Source organism: Festucalex cinctus, chromosome 9, assembly GCF_051991245.1.
Source record: "Festucalex cinctus isolate MCC-2025b chromosome 9, RoL_Fcin_1.0, whole genome shotgun sequence".
Taxonomy (NCBI): Eukaryota; Metazoa; Chordata; class Actinopteri; order Syngnathiformes; family Syngnathidae; genus Festucalex; species Festucalex cinctus.
Window position 1 is genome coordinate 9,972,803 of NC_135419.1, and position 22,413 is coordinate 9,995,215.

Sequence of the window (22,413 nt, forward strand, 5' to 3'; positions counted from 1 at the left end):
TGAATTATAAAAACATTTTCATCTCATCCATACTGATATCAATCCTTCTGTAACACTTAAGTGTTTATGATGTGTTATTTTCATCAAAAATATTTAGAGTTACTGCCTCTGCAAATTTAGATTTGGAATTTAATGTTTGTGGATTGGCGGCACGGTGGGATGACTGGTTAGCACGTCCGCCTCCCAGTTCTGAGGTCTCCGGTTCGAGTCCAGGCTCCGGCCTTCCTGGGTGGAGTTTGCATGTTCTCCCCTTGCCTGCGTGGGTATTCTCCGGGTACTCCGGTCTCCTCCCACATTCCAAAGATATGCATGGCAGGTTAATTGGATGTTCTGAATTTGGCTATAATAAATTTTATATTTTCATTATTTTTCATATACAATTAGTAACTTTAAAAACACATTTTTGTCGACTGAAAATGACATCACAAGGGCTCAGGTAACCAATCACAGCTCAGCTTATGAATGTCACATGACCAAACCTAGAAAACAGCTGAGCTGTGATTGGTTACCTGAGCCCTTGTGATGTCATTTTCAGTCGACAGCAAGATGCAAAATGTGTTTTTAAATAATGAAAGTATCAAATTAATTCTAGACAAAATATTAACTTTTTATTGCTATAATGGGCTAAATAAGTGAAGTATCCGTTTTACATTTTATCGAGTTATCGAAACAACACAGCAGAACATGTTCTGTGTCATTTATTAAATGTTTTTCGCCGGGTTTAAAGTCTATAAAGCAATACGTGGTGATCCGATTTCCTTCATAATCAATGGCGGCCAATGTTTTCGCTTCACGGAGCCGCGGGAGAGGTGATAGAGGAGAGATGGCAAGCTAAAGTGAGACGGACACAGAGAATATAGAAAGTCTATTGATCACATTCCGGAGTAGGACCAGTGGCCCAGCAGTGCGGCTCCATTCAATAGTCTTGTCATTACCGCAGCATAAACTCATTGGGCAGGTCAGCCTGCACTATTTGTACCTTGCTCGTGTCTATGCGTGTGTGCACGTGTGTGTATGGGCCGAGTAGGAAAAAAAAATAAAAAATTCGATTCCTGAAGCTAATGAATCCCATTATGAGACCACTTGCAGGACATTTCTTGTTCCAGCTTAATGAAGTGTCCTAAGAGTAAACTGAGAAGTTAAGACGAGAAGCAACACACTTTATAAGCCTCGCAACACAACATTGATAACATTATCAATAGACACAGTGGCCTGTGAAATGAGCTGGTGGGCGTTTCTAAACAGACGTTAGCCTATTAAGTGCAAAAAAAAAAAAAAAGTGCAGCCTCAGGAAAAAAGCTGATGTTGTTTTATATCCATGGAGCTCAATGAACGATGGATTGGACATGCACTTCGCTCTCATAATTGGCAGAACGAGAGAAACACATCATGGGGAAATTCAAACAATAAGTGATGATGGCTAAGTAATTAGACTTAATGTACAGAGGGGATAACCTCCTCTATTAGATTACACTGATGTTGGCGCCTGACAAAGATTAAGCACAAGAGGCGGAGACGAGTGGGGAAAGTAATATCGGAGCCGTCTCCATTGGCAACACACAGGCACGGAGGCTATTTTTAGCCAATTAATTTAAGGCTCTAAATAATTAACTGATAATTATCTCGCAATCAGCAGCGAGATAAAGCGGTCACCCTGGGATTTTCCGTTCTCTTTTGTTTTTGTTTAGCGGTGTGTCGCAGCAGATGGACAGGGGGCGCTGTCACAAAATCATCTGGCTGAGATAAAAGGGAGACGTACACTCGCAGGAAGTGGATTTTGCCAATGATGAGCGCCTAATGAGTGACAGGAAACTGCCAATTGGGATGTGAAAAGATGCGTGTACACGTGCAGCTGTCTTCATGCTGACACACACACTCCCAACTAATACATATGTAAATATAGATATTATACTTGGAAATGATTGAGCTGCCATCGTGAAGAAAGCCCCATGATAGCACACAGTAAGTGTCTCTCCTCTGACGTCAAACTACACTCGAATGAAGAGCAATGAGGTCTTAGATAAGATACAATACGCCTCTGGATATGAGTCTTTGGGATATGCTGTGCAACCAGTCAACAAGAATTCACAAAAATGTAATAGATAAATAATAAAAAAAAAAAATCCAAACATTTTTTTTAAACTCTAGGTGAAAATTAGATTAGATAAAATAAGAATTTGAGTAAATATCATGAGGACAAGGACAAATCTAGTGTGAGGCGCAGGGGTGGGCTAGACTGGGTTTTGGTATTTTGCAGACACACGCGGATTATAAATTAGGACATATTGCCGCAATGGCTGACTTTAGCCAACAATCAATGAGGCTCCTCTCATTCCTTTTAATTCATTCACTCCCAGCCATTTTCACTGAGGCAACCCCCTTCGCTCCCGGCTGTTTTACTGGATTTTGACTGATTTTGCAAGGCCCACAGAATATTGTGTACTACTGCTATAAAATATGGAACCTACCAAAAGAAAAATTAGAGTGTCTTCTTTCATCAGGAAAGAAAGTATATTTGTGCCTGCTTCCGTTTTGCAGCAATTAGCATTAGAATATAGCTAAGTTTAATCATTATATACAAACCTGTTGAAAACACTGGGGGAAAAGAGCTTGTTGCAACATGGCCCTGGCCAAGAGATCACTCGTATACTCTGTTGCCACCTGCTGGCCGTTTTTTGTAATAACTCCATCGCTTTAAGCAACCTCTTCAAGTCAGTAGCTGTATGTTCTAGCATTAAAAAACACAATAAAAAAACGTACAAATGTGTTTTTGGGAGTGAAGGACAAAGAATTAAAAAACGTATTTATACGTTTTTTGTTTTGAATGAGTTTAAATAGACCCGTCCTACACATGGCGGAAGAAGATCCGTGTTTGTTGACTTTGATTGGATTTACGTTATGCCATGTTTCCCTTTTCGTTCACGTGTGTCACATTAGGTCTGGCATGAGGACCCAAATGAAGGAAGAAGGGAGTTGAGACAGGTGCGCTCACAAATAAAATTATTTAAAGAAAAACACAAAATAAAAAGCACTCTTGGACTATTCTAAATAAACAATGGTTTTAAAATGTCCAAATTGAGATACAAAGTACAAACCAAAACCAGGAATAAATTTACTACCAAAGTGGTGCAGTGAATAACCAGTAGATCGAGTTGCACCCATAAGGCTGGAGTGAATTGGTCCAAGCAAGATTATGATTGTTTGGCTTTGGTAACCTACTGGTAACAAACCACTATTGCTCCGAATTCTTCAATTCTTTCTATCGTTCCTCACTATCACTTCCTTGCTTTTCCTACTGATGTTGATCAAACATATTTATACGTTTTGGTCCTTGGTAGAGGAGAATATTATAGTGATAGTTTTCTTATGAAAACCTTCCAAAATTGCCAGGAATGCAGTTGCTGTCTCACTGACTTGCCTTCTTCCTTCCTTACTCGATCAGTATCATATTTCAGTGCCGCTCTCACAATGGTTTCCTCACTCCTCCTACTATTATTGACCCGTGTTCCACGGTGGTGACACATGTCATTTGTTATAACCGTAACCATTTGTCAAAAGAAGCAAACAAAACTGTCAATCGAGCCGTCTTTCAGTCGTAGCGCTTCCTTTTCTTAACTTTCCTCTCTGCATGCTGTGTACGTGACTGTCAAGTGGTGCGAACGTCTCAAACTCAATCAACTGCTTGCTTCGTTCTATGCCTAAAAACAGCCTTGACAAAAGTCCATACATAGACAAAACTTAAAGAAGATTCTTGAATAAGCGCCGATACAATTATCTTGACAACGCGAGCTAAGGTTGACAGGCCTACCTAGCCTACCCACTGAGCAACCTTTTATAAAATCAATGCCACCACTAAACACAACTCCCCCCTGTGGAGCGGCGCCTTGTTACAGCCTCTTTCCCCTTCCACACAAGAAGGGAAAACACAGACAAACCCGTGAATTACAGCATCCCCAGATGCCCACCTCTCTCATCCACCCGGGCCTGTCTTCTCTCATGAAGAAGAAACAGCAGTACTGTCAGTGATATAGAAAAAAAAAAAAAAAAAAAAACAATTCCACATTTAAACGTCGCTTTCTCCTACCAATTACAGTCACATTCCCCCGGACAGAAACATGGCACTGTGCGGGAAAATCATTGTTATTTGCTTGATGGGTCGATGTCTGTCATGCCAAAGTGTTTTGTACGCTTTTTGTACATGCCAAAACAGCATCTTAACAGCGTGACTGGACGACTGAGCAACATTATCCAGCTAAAATACACTGACTCATTTTCCCTCAGGGATCAATGACTTTTTCCTCCATCTGTCTATTTATGAATTTGGCCATTTGTTACTCTACATTACATGTTCAAGTTGCTGAAGCGCACTCTCTTAAATGAGCTGGGCCATTTTATGTAGGTTGAAAGGGTGAGGATTGCTGATCGTTAATTCATGTTCTTAACTGGACGGTATGCGGGCCACCTTAAGTGGATGCAGGTCGGTATTGGGGTGGACGATGATACTGAGAAGGAAAGTCATCTATATTGGCCATTAAAATGCAAATGTATAACATCTAGTGGAGGTGTGATCCTGCACTAATAGCTAGCAGGGTGAAGCAAACATGGATCAAACCACAAGTTGAAAGCATGCAAGAAAAAAGATATTTACATAGCCAATTATTGTAAAAGGACTTTCACATATATTCAGTAAAAAAAACAAAAAAAACACCTTAGTCTGCATTAAAATCCATTCGCCAACTGCAAAGCACTATTTACAGTCTGATGATTCTTCTCCTCAGTATTGCAAGTGATGGCATTTAAATGCATGCTTACTATAAACTTAACACTTCAAACCTATTGTGTTTAATATTATTCCAACATAGTGGGACAGAGACAGTCAAATAACCCCTGAAAGGATTCCACTCCAAAATAAAGGCATCCTTATAGAAAGTTCATAATGTAATTTGATATTGATTATCAATTAGTTTAAAAATATGTGCTAAACTTAATAGAGCAATTAGACAAAAATGCCAAGAGCTTGCCAAATAGTGAGCCCACATTAAGATTTCATGGAACCCATTAAATAGGGCCAATTTCAATTCTCTGTTCACAATTTCCTGGCTCCTCACTTTTTTGTTTACATGTAAGCAGTTCCCACAAAATATCAAAGGATACAGCTGCAGGCTGTTTGTTTTAGCTAACCTCTGGAACCCAATTGTGCCACACCTTAATATGCTTGTTTATGGTTGATTAGCATAAAAGATCAAGGTAATAGTTGTTGGAACTTACCAAATAGCAAACCAACCGTTCATAACATTTTTAAGCCTTCCATTAACCCTTTTGTTGTTACACGTATTGTAAGAAATTCAAACAGTAAAATAAAAAAAAAAAGTAGCTTTTTAAAGTTTGCCAATTTCTGTTTGAAAGTAAAATATCATTACCTCGTTGAGTTGTATTCAAATTCAATAGGCTATTCAATTGCAAACATAAAACTGTTTCAGCCACTCTCCATTATATGAAAACAATAAATGAATTTTTATCTCGCGGATGGGTTGAAGTGAATAATAAAAAAAAAAAGAGTATTGTTAGAATTAAAAGGCTTAACAACAAAGACATGAACCATTGTGTGTATCTGCTCGCTCGTAATATCGCCACCCTTTGGAATCCTGAAGAAGAGTTACAGAGTGTCTTTAGGGCTTAGTCATTATGAGGGAGCGGGACGGCGATAAGAGGCTGGACGGCCGAGATGAGAGAGTGACGACAAGGAATCGCGGTAATAGATGGTTGAGGGGCGACCGGCAAAGCGAGGGAGATAAGGGCGCCTCATCTTTTGCAAAGTGTATCACCTTCGCGGACAGGAAGATGGAGATGAGCATTACAGCTAATCTCCAATCTGTGCCCTGAAAAGACGTCCGGCGTTCATTTGGCCCTGACAAGCTCCTTCTTGCGATGACAGAAGCACTCGAAGCAAAAGATTACAAAGTGTATTTACCGCCAATCTCTATCCGTGATTGCAATTAATGCCCGGGGCGGAAAAAAAAAAAAAAAAAAGCAGATCATCCATTGTTTTGCACGGCGTTTGGGAACAAACTTGTATCAGAGAGAACGATCATCCCTCATCAGCCTCGCATCACAGACAATACTTGAAGCCGTTCTGTTTCCCATGAAGCCTAATAAGCTTAAAGCTCAGTATGAGGCTTAGTATTCATTTGTGGATAGTCAAGCCCCTTTTGCACATAGTTCACTTGTAATATGATAAGACGATATTGTTGAGGGATTATGTTACTTCCCTGGAGATCTATTAGTGGATAAATTGAACTGGCTGTCATTTAAGTCATTACCTTACCGGCTACAATATGCACATGTTCAACTATCAATACAATCGGAGCGTACTCCCACACATCATAACATGTAGGCAGTGAAAAATAGCACTCTGGCTTTGATAAAGGAGTTGGTGTGAGTGAAAAAATTGCATGAATGGATGGTATTGGATAAAGGCTGCATTGGAGGCTAAAGTGACAATAAATACCACAGGGACTAATCAATCTAACGAGGAATACAGTTTCAGTCAAATTGGTTCCATCAGAGTGCTTTTGTTCTATTAGCAACATAACTGAAATGGAAGCTTTTAACAGGATGGAAACGGAGAAGCAATCTGCACAACAATTGGTCCAATGCCACAGTGTCTAACGCTATTATTAACACATTGGCACTCACCAGCCTGGCGCGCTTTACACAACATCCTGTAGAGCCGTCACAATTGTATTGCTCTTTAGCGAGGGGAGAATACCAACAAGCCAAACAGTGTTTCTGCAGTGTGCCTAAGGGCTGGCCAGGTGAAACTCAATCCGCTTTTTTTTTTCACTCCTCCTCCTGCTGGAAATCTATTAGAGACCAATAAGAACGGCCAAGTGAGAAGGTCTGAGATATTTCGGGTCAGCCTCGGAGGTTAATTGTTCAGTCGCCTGTCTGGTCAGTGAGGGGATCACTGTGTGAAACCAATCCTGAAGGCAGGGGGATGAACAGGGAGGCTGGATGGCAGTCGGGAGATTAGAGCACTTGATGGGAAGGCGAGGCGATGGAAGGAGGGTTGGGGAGTGGGGGTGAGGGGGGGTGAGGAACATGAAACTACGGCCTTCAAATTGACACTTTCGCAAGGCAGATGATGCTAATTGGCTTCAGGTGTACAGTTCATCAGTTTTAGTTTGGTTAGGTTTTGCAAGGCCACTGACGTAAGCGCTCCTAAATGCTGTTGACACCAAATTTGTAAGATATCAAAGCACTATCCATCTCCATGTTTTATGTAAAGCACTTGTCCTCATATTCAGGCTCACAAATGAAAGTCTTTAGAAGAGAGAACATGAATACTCCACATATAGGGACGCCAGAACCAAGATTCAAATCCAGCACCCTAAAACTGTGAGGCATGCTATCAATGTGCTCTGGCTACATGGTCCTCATGAGCAAAAGAAATGTACAGTGAAATATCCATATATTCTAATACTACAATTCGTTCCTTTAATGGAAGTATGTTGCCAGGTCGAAATTTTTGGTACATTAATATCTTTCGAACGTCGATAGCAAAATTTCAATAGCAGGTATATTGTATAATATTTTAACCCTGAAAAAGATTAGCTAGTATAAACGTTCAAGAGATCAAATCAACAAAAGATGGTGATTTGGCCTTAACTTTGAAGATTTCATTAAGCTTACAATTCATCTCCTGATTCAGCTAAAGTTTCTCTATTTTATTGCTGCTACTTGTGGCCCCGGTGAGGTCAAAATACCACAAATATTTGATATAATTCATAATTTTGTGTCAATTAAAAGTTATTTAACATTTGGTGTGCCCTGTGACAAGAACAATTATTAATATTTTATAATAGATATCTTATATTTCAAATACTTTTGGCTATATAAAGAAGATTAAAACATTTTGATGGTCCAACATATATATATATATATATATATATATATATATATATATATATATATATATATATATATATATATATATATATATATAAATATATATTAGAGCTGTCAAGCGATTAAATTTTTTAATCAGATTAATCACATCTTAGAAATTTGACTAATCATGATTAATCACTGACTTAAAAAAGCTTTATTTCCCAACATATTTTGCCCGCTAAATTTGAAGCGTGTTTATTATGTGTTAATTTTTGCGACATTGAATATTATGAGGATATCTTCAAAAATTTATATCCACTGCACACGCTCATCCTGCTTTTTCTAATCAATTCATTATTTGCATAATTTAAAACGGGAAAAAATGACCAATGGCATATGTAAACATTTATTAAATGCTTTACTTTAATGCATGTAGTTATGTTTATTGCTCAAACTCCAACAGCGACCTTTAATGTAACCATCCACTGTTGGCTAAAAAGGATCATCTGTGGTCAAATTAATAGTGTGATTAATCTGTGGTAATACAATGATTAATGCGCTAATTTTTTGTGATTAATTAATTCGTTAACGCTTTAACTTTGACACCACTAATATATATATATATATATATATATATATATATATATATATATATATATATATATATATATATATATATATATATATTAGTATATATTATTTATTTATTTATTTATTTATTATTTTTTTTGCTTCAACCGAATACATAAGCAGCACATCAACACTTTATACATGCTGTACTATATTTCCAAGTCACTCCAGTGGCGGGTGATAAAGGCTTTGGAAGAACCAATCCTGGATTTGATTTTCATCCCAAGTAAAACAGCATCAAGTGGAAATTTCTGGTCATAGTTACTGCCAGGTGCGGTTCATTTGGGTTCATTTGTCAATGACATGCAGATCTCATGACAAGAGTCATTTTGTAAGGTGAGTTCATCGACCAGCGTTGTGAGGCAGTGCCGTATTTACAGGTTTTTCTCGTGTGTTTGAACACATTTTTTAAAATTATTTTTTTTAATGTAATGAATAGCTCGAGCTCAAAACATTATTTTGAGACTAAGTTTGCGAGTTCCCGAAGATGCACTCGTTACGAGTAGGCTAAAAACACATTAGCTAATGACACACATTGTCTACTAATCACTTATTTTCATATACTTCAACAATTTTAACTTTTGTGTTACTAGGAAATGAAAACAGACTTTAAGGAGGCTATTTATGGAGACATCTCACAAAGATCAAATCTGTTTGTTTCCATATGTCAAAATTAAACCTTGCAAATTGTGGACCCTTTAGCCAGAGTGGGTCACACTTGATTATCGTGCAGCCTGAAAGAGCGATGACTAATAATGATAATGAAAACTCGTAGTAGGTGGATGGATAATTCAATTGATCAGCAGCATTAAAGACGTAATAATGTTGCACACTACTGTCATACCAGGCAAACACTGGCGATTGTCTTATTTTCTGTACCTTTTTACCCTATACAAAGTTTGAGAAAGCATTGAACTTGGCTAGCTTTCCAAAAAGTCAGCCTTCAGAGACCCACAATGCAAGTTGTGTGTGGATGCAAGACCAAAAAGCATAGAAAAACACAACGTTAAAAATAGACAATGCCTTTGTGGACATGACCTCAATCTTTACAATACTAAGCTTCATATCATGTGAAAAAGCTGAAATTGTCTGTGTGCCACAATATCAATATTTGACACTTGTGGTAAGGCTAGAATGTGACAGCAGATATTTTGTCCTACCCGTCAGCTACATCAACTCAATGCATGGTGGGAAAACTAAATAAATGCAAGCAAAACAAACATCAAACATGGGTTGGTAATTGTTCTGAAGAAGGTCAACTAAAAATGTGGATTGTATAATAAATATTTGGTTGTCTGTTCAGATACCGTTAAAAAAAAAACACATCCTCCCCTTGTGGCTATTTGCCTCAATGCCATTCCTTTTTTCAACACTTCACGTTCTACATTTTGTGACAAACACACACAAGTGCGGAGGCGACAACAGTCCACCATACGGAATGTCCCTCGTCACCTTGCTGAAAGATGAATGACTTTACCGCTGTCCTCAATCATTTTAATCACTTCTGTGGAAAAATGCCTCGTTCTGTACTGCCTGCCAGCCATCTGATGTATACACATTTGTACAATGCCATCTCCTAAATAACCCTAAACACAATGACGAAGCCATTATCCCACCAGGCACACCTCGGCTACACCGATGCAGGTTTTTGTTTTGTTTTTTTCACCCCCTCCATTGTCAACATCAATGTGTCTTAATGACTACACACTGAAAAGGATGTTGATAGACATCAGCTAGGAAAAGGTCTAGTGGAATGACACGTGCACAGGCAATTGCTGCTTGGGAAGCTGAGGACCTTATGTTGCTGTAGTCTAAGATGGCACAACAATATATACAATCTTCTTGCTCGGGTTGGGGTTGTTGGTGTTCAGGGGGACGAGGCAAAAATACATGCAGCATTGAACATACCAATTGGAACACGCAGTAAAATCCAACTTTCAAGCTCATACAAATAAATAATATATTTTTGTTACTAGAGGGAATGTGTTAAAAATAGACCAATCTTAAACTGGCATTAATCTTCTATATCTTGTATGTTTTAATCAATAATTGAATTCAATTAAAAAAAAATGCTGCAGGTGGTGTAAGAAACCTTTTCAAAGTGTCATAGAAAAAAAAAACGTAACATTTTTAAATAAATTGCCAATTAAATTCATATACAACCAGAACATGTGGGAGGAAGGCAACAGAGCATATGCAAATAAAAATATAATTTTGTAATGAAGCGTAATGAGCTGCTAGTATAGAACCAACGGATCAAACAAGCCTGAGGCACCAGAACCTTTTTGTCCACCACAAACAAGCAGAGCATGGTCAGGCCACAGAGTGCCTAACTAATAATAAAAATAAAAAAACAATAATTAAAAAAAAAATAAAAAATCAAATTACCCCACCTAATCGACTTTGCAATATTACATTTCTTACTTGCCTGCAGGAACAACACATTCTACCACACTGCGCTTAAGACCTTATCTTACTGTGTTGTCCAAAGAAGAAAACAAAAATCCAATTGCTTGTGCAATAACACCTTGCTGGGCAGGGGCAACAATAAACATTGCGTGCCACCCTCCAATGCATTTTCCTGGCAACACCTGAGTGTGTGGGGGGGGGATATCAACACACAGTCGGACAGAAATGTGTCGAAAATCTGCAATAGGCTCAGAACAAACTTTTTTTTTTTTTTTCACAGCGGCGTTGCAGTGTTGAAAAAAAAAAAAATGATATGAAACTCGAACAACTGCAAATCAAAGGATATTATTGAATTCTTTGTGCATTGCATGGTACCGGTGTTAAAATGTTTAGATGTTATGAATAATATGCTAGAATTTGTAAGAACAACCTCGTGGTCCTTTAAAAAACATATTAACAGAAAGATGGTGTACAGTATTGTGATTATTTTTGTATGACTTCTAACCAACAACACAGATACCCTTGAAAGTCCTGGCCCAGAAACGCTGGTGGTAAAAAAGAAAAGGAGTCCATCAGAAGGAGGAGATCTATGGTCTCTGTAGTTTCAAACAGTGTTCTTAGACTGGGATGGAATTCTACAAGGCATCAAGACAAAAAGCTCAGGGATCAAGCATAAATCTTCATCACAGAAAGTCGATTCAAGGTCGGCTGCTGGTTCAGGTAAGAGATGTGTGTAGCACATCACCCTCGTTGCTGCGCGACGACAGCAATGGATGTGTGTGTATTATAGTGGAAGTCACTTTTCCACTGCGCAGTATCAGGTCAGCTCTACTCGCCTGGATTTTGGGCGGCCGTGATTTGCTTTGTGAAAACAATGATCAGGTTATACTTAAATTATGAGGTTACCTTATTGCAGGACTGAGATGCATGTAGACATTCAGTATTTTAAGTCGTGTGGCCTTCATCACGCCCTCACTGGCACTTGTAAACTTAAATTTCATTAATCTGAAATCTTACATGATTTGTGGAAGTCAGCTACACATGATGACTGTTCAAGCAAGTTTTAGTGTAGCTTTAGTGTTGTCTTTTTTTTCCTGAAGGTGATGGTCAAACTCCAAATTGTAGGACCTGTTAAGGCAGCTTTACCAATGACTACCTTTGTTTTTCATTTTTGATACTATTTATGCACACTTGATCTCTATGGAGGTCAATGACTACGTTTACATGCGCTCTATATACTGGGTCTGGTCAAAATTCCGGTTTCTGAAACACTCGGGATAACCCGTTTACATGCGTGAGCAGACAGAGTTACTCCTGTATAAATATTCCATTTTAACTGCAACATATGGACAACACCGCTTTGTGAGTGGCAACGTAAGATGGCCGCCACACGTACAAGTCGTCTCTGTACTGTAGACCAAGATTCCTTGTGAATTCCCTCAGCGTCGTCCAAATTATTAATTCGTCAAACGACGACCCATTTTCACTACATATGGACAACGCCGCTTAGTGAGTGGCAACGTAAGATGGCCGCCACACATACAAGTCGTCTCTGTACTGTACACCAAGATTCCTTGTGAATTCCCTCAGCGTCGTCCAAATTATTAATTCGTCAAACGACGACCCATTTTCGCGACATAGACAACACCGCTTTGTGAGTGGCAACGTAAGATGGCCGCCACACATACAAGTAGTCTCTGTACTGTAGACCAAGATTCCTTGTGAATTCCCTCAGCATCGTCCAAATTATTAATTCGTCAAACGACGACCCATTTTCGCTACATATGGACAACACTGCTTAGTGAGTGGCAACGTAAAATGGCCGCCACACGTACAAGTCGTCTCTGTACTGTAGACCAAGATTCCTTGTGAATTCCCTCAGCATCGTCCAAATTATTAATTCGTCAAACGACGACCCATTTTCGCTACATATGGACAACACTGCTTAGTGAGTGGCAACGTAAAATGGCCGCCACACGTACAAGTCGTCTCTGTACTGTAGACCAAGATTCCTTGTGAATTCCCTCAGCATCGTCCAAATTATTAATTCGTCAAACGACGACCCATTTTCGCTACATATGGACAACACTGCTTAGTGAGTGGCAACGTAAAATGGCCGCCACACGTACAAGTCGTCTCTGTACTGTAGACCAAGATTCCTTGTGAATTAAGCATGCCCAAAACACAAACAAATGTTACTGTTAGAGGTAACTGGATATGTATATATGACCAAGCTTTTGCTCTAGAATAGGTAACTCAGGGGCATTATTTTTATTTTATTTTTTGCGTATTTGTAAGGCCTTTCAAAACCAGAATGTTAACAATAGTCTGGTTTTGAAAGAGTTACTGACTGCGTGTAAACGTATTCAGCATTAGATCACCTCACGCTAGCATCCCTCCATCCAAAAAAACCCAAACATTTCTAGTAACACAACTCATCCATGCTCTTGATTGGAGGATAATTGCCCAAAATATATGAAGGTTCCATGCACTTTCAACCTATTAGCTGCCTTGATGAAAGGCTAGTATCAAAGAATACAGCACTTTTACAAGCTTACAAAATCGAGATATCAAAGTAACTGGAACCAGATAATTGCTATATTCCTGCCTTATACAAGGGCATGTTTGTAAGAGTGACACACGGGGCTGAAGATTAGTTCAGATGCAACCTTGATAAATTTAGAGACTGAGATGCTATCAGACCCCGAACGTGATTGACTCAATGAAGTCACTAGCAACAATCTCTACAATATCCCGGCCTTGCTTCCACAGCACGCCATTTGACTGCTTCGTAACAAAGAGCACGAGTCAGCCACTTAAGACTGCAAAGATGGCTGTCAGTGTTTGCATAAGCGTGGGACATGTTTTATTAATACAACAATATCAACAAGGTGTGCAGTGCCAAGTTCCTTTCATTGAATGAAGTGTAGCCATATGGAGTTACAAGCCTTTCGGCACATGTCACCAGCGCACAATATCCTAGGAAGCCTTCAAACTCAACAATGGCTTCTGACAATTGCATCCTGGCCTTGACTGGCACAGAATGCCAACGTCTGAAAATGGTGACGAGGAGGTAAAAAATACCCCCGAAATACAAAGAGTGTCAAACCGAAAGCTCATGTGGTGAAAAACAGAGTTGGGGAGGGAAAGAGAGAAGAAGAAAAAAAAAGTTCTTTCTCAACAGGATTCTGTCCCTGGGATGCACATCACGCGGCTGCCCCCACACTGGGTGACTCTGACAAGATACAGTCTGTGCTGCACCCCCCCTCTGGGTGATTGATGATGCTCATTTTGCCAATTAATGGAGACTCCCCTGTTGACTACAATCAGATTGCCGTTTGTAATTGTTAGTCTTTCCGACTGTCATGCATTCATTTTAATTAGCAACCTCGTTCCATCTTTTCCACCCCAAACTGGAAAATTTGCCAAGTTGAGTGCGAAGTGACACGCTGGCGACGCGGCGTCATTCGTTGTCATTAATCTGTTCGGAAATGTCGCGCTTTAAGATGCTCCTTTCGAAGAAGGCGACTCATGTGTCGGCCTTAGAGCTGTATCTTGTAATCAATTAGCAAACGTGAGGCAATTAGTACACTTAATCTGCATAATGAAGCGCTTAATTGCTTCCAAGCGTGCAAAAGCAGTCGATAAGATGGTTTTATCATTGGCGTGTAAGAGCGGTGTGGAGGAGGGAGGGCCTGGAGTCACAGAGACCCAACGATCCCAGGGTCTTGTCAGCAGAGAGAACCCGATAAAGAAATTTAGAGGGACACAAAAAACAGACTTCACATTCCACAACCTCCTCCTTTGATCTACAATACACATTTTTGAATCGCTCGCGTACAGCACTCCACTGCAATATAATGGTTTAATTGGGGTTATTTCCATGCACTTATTTCACATTATTTGGCCTGGACATCTAATTTTAAGATCAAACACCCTTCTTCTCATCATGTAAGAGTCCTGGCTCTTGTGAATACTGCCTCTGATATCTTCATTTTCTTCATGAAAAGAGGAGTGTTAGAAAACAATTACTGCCTTATTATGTTCCCCTTAGGGTCCATTGTCACTGAAGCAGTTGTATTATTCAATTCTTCAATGATGGCTATCAATTTCTGCTTCTTAACTCATTTGCTCCCAATAACGTGCAAATACGTTTTTTGTTTTGTTTTAAGTGTCCCAAAGACGTATTTATACGTTGTTGTTTTTTTTTGTTTTTTTAATGCTATTGTATACAGAAGGCTTTGATGCAGCCTCTCAACGGCAAAGAACGGTTGCAGAAATGGTAGTTATTACACAAACGGCCAGCAGGTGGCAGCAGAGCAAAGGAGATCAACCAGGGCCATCTAGAAAAAAAGCTCAATTACTTACAATTTTAAATAGATTTGTGAAAACTAATGAAACTTAGCTCTCTTCTAATGCTAATTGCTGCAAAACGGAAACAGATAGAAACATGCTTTTTTTTTCCTGATGAAAGAGGAGACTTTAATCTTTCTTTTGATAGATTCCATGCTTTCATAGCAATAGAACACAATATTCTGTGGGCCTTGCAAAATCAGTCAAAATCGAGTAAAACAGCCGGGAGCGAACAGGATTGCTTCTGTGAAAATGGCTGGGAGTGAATGAGTTAATGTACCTTTCTACCAACACAAAAAATAACTTGGACAATTAACTGTGCTTGGATCTTTCGATTAGGACACATCTTTATAAGTGTCATTCAGTCTTTAAGCTGTTTTGGTGCACCAACTTGACCCAGCACATACTGCCAAAATCCTCAATGGCTCGTATTTACTGGACAAATAACTCCAGTCACGTTCTTCTCCCACTTGACTTCCAATGGAATAACGTGCCAACAATGGGCCTGCCATTCAACTAAGTCAGGGATTTCATTTAAACATCAAATGAGAGCGAAATCATGAGCCATGACGCCGGAGAGTGGGGACGGCTGAACAGAGCGACATGCCTGGTCTACCGCAGGATTAGACTTAAGCAACAAGTGCTCAAGGGGGGCTTTGCATCAAACCCAGGAGCCTGTGACAAATGAGGGTGGCTGGGCTTCTGTCTATTACCATCGCACTAAGCCCAGGCCCTTTGGGGAAGTAATGAGGTGCACATTGGTGCTTCTGCCACCAGCTCCTTTCAGTCCGACTGGAGCATAAATAATCATCAGCGGCCTTGGCCTGCAGAGGCCAAGCTGTGTAGGAGTGGATCTACTCATGGTTACTTGATAAAAAAAAAACCATTATGGTCATCTGTATTGCTCCTTCATCAAAACACAGCGGAACTTTCAAAACCAAATGCAATTTAGAGAGACCGAGCATAAGAGTCACTTCAGAACAGTTTTTGTGTATTTTGATCTACCGTTAGCCACTATCATGAAAAATATTCTTCGTTATCTTCTTGTATTGACCTTTCACATTACAGAGGGTGCAGCATATTGGCCTAAAGGGGTGCATGAAGATCCGCAAAGAACCCCCAGGACCAAAAAGGCAATTGTGGACTCGCTAACAAATGGTTAACGCCAGACTACTTGTGTAATTTCTCTTTTTCAGTGCCACACCCCCTGCGACACGACAACTTCAGGCTGCGGGGCCCATCATCAGGCTGCCTCTACTGGCTAATGGAGCTGTCACATATGGCCCAATGTCAAGAGCCTAACAAGACACTCATTGGTGAACTCGTACAGAAAGCGTTCATATGGCCAGAGGGTGCTGTGTCTGTGAGTCGGTTGCACGGCAGACAAGGGTGACAGTGACACAAAGAAAAATGTGTGTATAAAAATGGGCGTAGCATCAGCAGGGTTTCCATTACAGTTTTTTTTTGCAAAATAAAAGCACTATTTCAACAGTTTCCATGAAGTTTCATTTCTCCTTTTTGGTGTTTCCATTGACGACTTTTTGGTTGCTGAGGTGAGTCTCATAAAATCTCATGAAATGCTCTCGCAATAGGTTTGTTTACAGGAGAGTTGCTTGCAAAACATCCAAGCTGTTGTGATTACTTTGGTTGTATCTACTGCTGCTGCCTTGACCGTTTTGAACAGAAAACGAAGGAAGTGGATTATCGTTCCAAGGAAAAGTCCTTGTCTCTGTCCCTTTTTTATATTCTTGCATTTGGCTGAATGATGTGGGCTTGGCTGGATTTGGATGAGGACCAACTTCCCGGATGACGTCTCCTTGTAATGCGTCAACTTCTTAAATACATTGTAGTATGACAAACTACGTAAATTGTTGCCCGTTCGGCATCCATTGCATCTTGGTCATCCTGGAAGGGGGATTACCACATCTGCGGTCCCTTCTCAAGTTTTCTCATTTTTCCCCTGATGGGGTTTTTTGAGTTGTTCCTTGCCCTTTTGTGGTTCGATCAGGGGATGTCGTTGATATTTGTCAACTGTAGGCATGTGAAGCCCTTTGAGACTCTTGTGTGATTAAGGGCTATATAAATAAATGTGACTTCTTCTGTCCACGTGTAGTGTGTCATGTTGTGCAGCCACCCCTGAATACAAAGATAGGAGGAATGCTAGTCATGTGACTTAACACAAACATGACCAGGTGGGGTAAATATCAACCCCGTCACGAAACCACCGCATCTCATAAAAATGCTACTGCAATTGAAATGTTTTCTACATCTGAGAGCAAATAAGGCTAAATGGGGCTGATTTGATTGACATAAAGCGATAGCAATTTGCTGAGACATTAGTAAATGTAAAATATTTCCTGGTTAATATGCTCCACGTGGGAAGTCAATGACATGAAATGACCCAATATAAATAGTTTAGTTCTGTAGTTTAGGACCAAAAAAGAAATGCAGTCCCTTTACTGAACCCAATCTAGCATAATGGTCATGAAACTGGCCCCTGAAGACAGCCCTTTGCCACTCAATACGTGGCGACCGGTGTGAATGGTGTGCTGTTTTTCCGGCCTTGTGGGAAATAAGATGTTAAACCAAATAGCAGGAGGCCGGTTGAGTGCATTCAGTCTAGACGCCGAAGATGTATCGGACATGTCCTTGAATCTATCAAGGCTCAGTTGGCCCTCTCATCATCATGCTTATAGAGCTGCCCCAACTATCATTAATATTCTAGTATACAGAGTCGTCCTCTTAGCCGCCATTGCTCCTCGGCATCGCAGCCTCCCCGGTGAAATAGGGCTCTCCGGGGACTCGTGCCTCAACTGCACAGCCTTCGTGAGCACCCATTTATTCTCGCTGATCGAGATCACTAAACTGCTGAATAAACAGCCCATTCAGTCATTTGCATACATTACGGTAATGGAAAGAGAAAAATGTATCACTAAAGCCGAATGAAGTGCTTCAGCTGATTTCTGCTTGATTCCTTCTTCAGTCTTTCTACTTTTTTTTATGCAATAGCGTCAATACTTAAGTCGGATTTTCTGATTTGGTAGGTTAAATAAGTTCACTTTCAACATACATCACAATGTTGTGGAAAGAGTGGAAGTTCTAACTTTGCTTCCGTTTTCACTTTCTGATAGTTGAATGATTATGTACATTCCAATTCCAATCAAAAGTTGCTACCTTCCAATTCCGACAAAGCTCAATATAATTATAAATCAGTAAAACATTTCCACGTCTTAAAAGCAATGCTTTGGTACAAGTCTTGCAGGATCCTTGACTCAGCCGTTGAATGTGCACATCTGTGTATATAAACATGTCTTCATGTTCAGCTTAACAACAAAACCTGACTAGACTGCTTTGTTAGATGACTGCAAACAATCAGTACTGCAACATCCCCCCACAGACTGATGCAAGTTCGTGTCTGGAGTGCCAGTCTCAACAGAAATGCTAGCATACCAACTAATTAAAAGGAAAATAAACCTGTTTTTTCCAACAGCATAAAAAGACTAAATTCAAAACTAAACAGCGCGAGTGATAATTGCATGCTTGCTTTTCTATTGCTATTACACACAGGTGATATGTAAATGCCACACTCCGGGGAGCTAAGTGAGAGAACAGGCATGCACTTTCATCTGTTGACTCGAGTCTTGCGTGCCAATTTGTCAGGATTGCAACAAAATAACACAATAAGGACCGCAATTAAACTACAATCGAATGCCTCTGAAGACATACAGTTCGGAAATCGGGCCAACATTTGGAAGCGAAACCTTCTCTTCTCTGAGGCAATTTCTTACCGGCACTGCAAAAGTCAGCCACGGAAGGTTGGGAAGAATCGAAGGGAGAGCGGACGGACTCTTTTAGGTCCCGACCAGACAACCTCTCGCCATTACTCTCAGGGGAGGAACTCCAGACAGTGAGGGACAGCCGCGCTGCAGTACATCTACACTTCTCGGGTTCCTCTCAATCAAACCTTCAGTTCTCCAAGGACAGCCGCAGAATCGATAGCAACATCGAGGGTGTAGGGAAGCTTTCCTTCTTGCCTTTTGCACACCTCGCAGAGCACCACAAGGGAGGAGGCAGGTCTTTTTATCAGTGCTTTTAATTACATAAGTAAATATTGTTTGTTTCAAGCGCTTAGTGTATACATACTAACCAATTCGCCATTTGACACACCCCTGACCCTAACCCTAACCCTGAGATGCTAGCCAATCACAGTGCCGGACAGAACATGCTTCAACTGAGGTCGGACACTTTCTAGGTGGTGATCGGTTGAATTCAGTGTTTCTTTTTTTAAATTTTCATTTTCAATATACAGATTGTTCAGAAAAATGTGAAATGTTTTATCTAGAGACAAACAATTAAATAGGATTTTTATAGAAAACTGAAATATGTATTTAGCAAAATTCCAACATCATATTCAAATGGACAGATAATTTATAATGATTGCCGTTGGAACTGGCATGTTGTAGGAATTTTGTGATATAATTATTCATCGGTTTGATTATTGTGATGAATGCATTTCACAGAAATGAAAAAATGAAATGTGTGATATGACTTTTTTTTTAAACCCGTCTTGTTAAAATTTTAGATAAATTGAGTGATAATTGGCCGTGCTATTAGACTACAGTACGTATATTGTGATTGGCTGGCAACCAGTCCAGGACGAACCTTGTCTTTCACTCAAAATCACCCGGGATAGGCTTCAGGTCACCTATGACCCTAATGAAGAAAGGCAGAGTTTCCCCCAGTGCCTCAAAATCCTGGTGGGCCACCTTTTTTTAAGAAGTATTATAAGGTAGCATTTGGTGCATGTGGCTCGTGGGCTTTTCTACTACCATGCTGGATGGATGGATGGTTGATTAAGGTCATTATGAGGCACATCTCATCATGTGGTTGACTATTGAAATCTTTGTCATCTATCTGTAAAATATGGCATGCAGGTCTTACTTCCTTAACATAAATGTCAACATTAGGCTACTAACAAGAGGATACTAACACGCTAATGACACGAGCTCTTTTCATTTGCATTGGTTTATTCCTATTTGGCTTCTAGTGCCTGCCTGTCTTAGAAACAGAACCTAAGTGGGGTGGCAACAAGGTGAATTATGAAACTTGCGATAAGATCGATATTTGGCAAGCAATGGTTCCACCATTGATCATCCCAATACTGCTAAACGTTATCATATTTCTTGCACTTATTTCCTGGGTGAGCTGAATCCTTTCCCGCTTGCCACCCTGGATTGGTTGCTCGTCAATCACAGTGGATGTGGAGACAGGCAACTGGAATTCACACAAGGTGGCTGCATGAAAGTCAGCCGAGTGAACCACTGCACTATCAACGAATAAAAAACCCCAAAACATTTCATTTGAGAAAAGCTTATTAAGGCTAATTGTATTGTGGCGCAGATATTGAAAGAGGACAGGTGCCATGAGAGAAGACGGTCATGCGGCCGGGTCAGTAGATGAAATCAGGGAGAGGAGATAGATAAGTTGGTGTGAGGGTCTGGAGCCACCATTAAAGAGTCCCCCGGGGGGACAGCCAGCCGTGGCAGACTGCAGTAAAAATAGCCGCAGGCATGATTTCACTCGAGGGAACCGGGGAAGAAGTGAGGAGGGAGATCCGATCAACATCTCACAGCAAGGCAGCCAGATCCATTCTCTTGAGATCCCCCGGGTGCCACCTATCACACCAAGTGACTTTAAGTGCTTACCGGCGAGGACGCAAACACAGCACGCCTTCGCCGCTCCAATGCATAGCGTGACCTCATATTCTACGCGCCGTACATCTATATGAGGACGCCGACGGGAATGAAAAGGATATCGACATTTTTTCCACAAACTTATCTTGCGGGTCGTCGCTTTTGGGGAAGTTCTCAATGTCGTTTTCCAGCCGGACGATGTGACGCTCCATCGTGGTCAGACTGCTTTTGAGGATTTCAGCAGAGACTGTGGACAAAAAAAAATATCATACATAAATTAACGTTTCCAGCAATAGAGGTGGTATAAACATGATGTTGTGACTCCAGCTTGATCCATTTCTGGCATGGCAAGTGATGCATTCACAGTGTTTACAGTATAAGCGTGCGTGCGTGCGTGTTTGTGTGTAGTGTGGCTCATTAATCAGTCTGTAATCACTGTTTGCCGCGTTGCTGCGGATTTCACAGTATTCAGATCCGCCTTTTCAAGCAGACACTTCAAACAGCGAGTCTTAAGGGATCAGATGGGACACCAGCATGAATGCACAGCCGTGTTTAGGTTGATGTTAAAGGGTTCAGGCTCATCGACACGTGCACGTAGGTGCGCACACGCACACACACTTCTGGAGTTAAAAGAGGAAGGAGTCATTAAAGGAGGCACACTTAGTAAATGGAAACGTGTGGCTTACAGTACGATTAAAAGAGTTGCTTTAATCTATGTTGAATTCAATCAAATTGTAGCTAGAAATAATTTCATTTGCCTTGTTGATGCACCTGAATATATGTAGTCGTCAACACATTGTTGGAATACTGTATTTAACTGGAGGCAGAACTCATTTCTATTTTCAATCCAAATTGGTTTTGACACTATTTAACCATATGCACTCATTGGATACAACATTAAATATATGCACACAAGTATACATTATAGTAATAAAAGTAAGATTTACAATGAATCTGACACTATTTTAATCCATCCATCCACCCATCCATTTTCTTGACCGCTTATTCCTCACAAGGGTCCTCACAAGCTGGCTTTGATCAGTAGGCGGGGTACACCCTGCACTTGTTGCCAGCCAATCGCAGGGCACACAGAGACAAACAATCATCCACACTCACAAACACACCTAGGGACAATTGCATGCATGCATGTCTTTGGAATGTGGGAGGAGACCGGAATACCCGGAGAAGACCCACACAGGCACGGGGAGAACATGCAAACTCCACCCAGGAAGGCTGGAACCTGGACTCGAACCAGAGTCCTCAGAGCTGGGAGGCGGATGTGCCAACCACTCATTCACCGTGCTGCCCCCACTATTTTATCATCTAACATATTTGAAATAATAATAAAGTGTTTAAACTGAAAAAAAAAAAAAACGCACAAAAGTAAAGACCGTTTTGTGTTTTACTTCATCAAATAGTAAAAGACAAACAATACGAA

The 22,413-nt window shown here is 40.4% G+C and overlaps 1 protein-coding gene across 7 annotated transcripts in view; it reads right to left on the reverse strand.

Moving 5' to 3' along the window:
* Positions 1 to 22,413, reverse strand: part of diaph2 (diaphanous-related formin 2) — a 381,698-nt gene that overhangs the window by 102,612 nt on the left and 256,673 nt on the right. For all 7 annotated transcript variants that reach the window (XM_077531612.1, XM_077531615.1, XM_077531611.1 and 4 more), the window contains one exon: positions 21,098 to 21,222. In XM_077531612.1, coding sequence (XP_077387738.1) covers positions 21,098 to 21,222 — 125 coding nt within the window. The remainder of the gene's footprint in view (positions 1 to 21,097; positions 21,223 to 22,413) is intronic.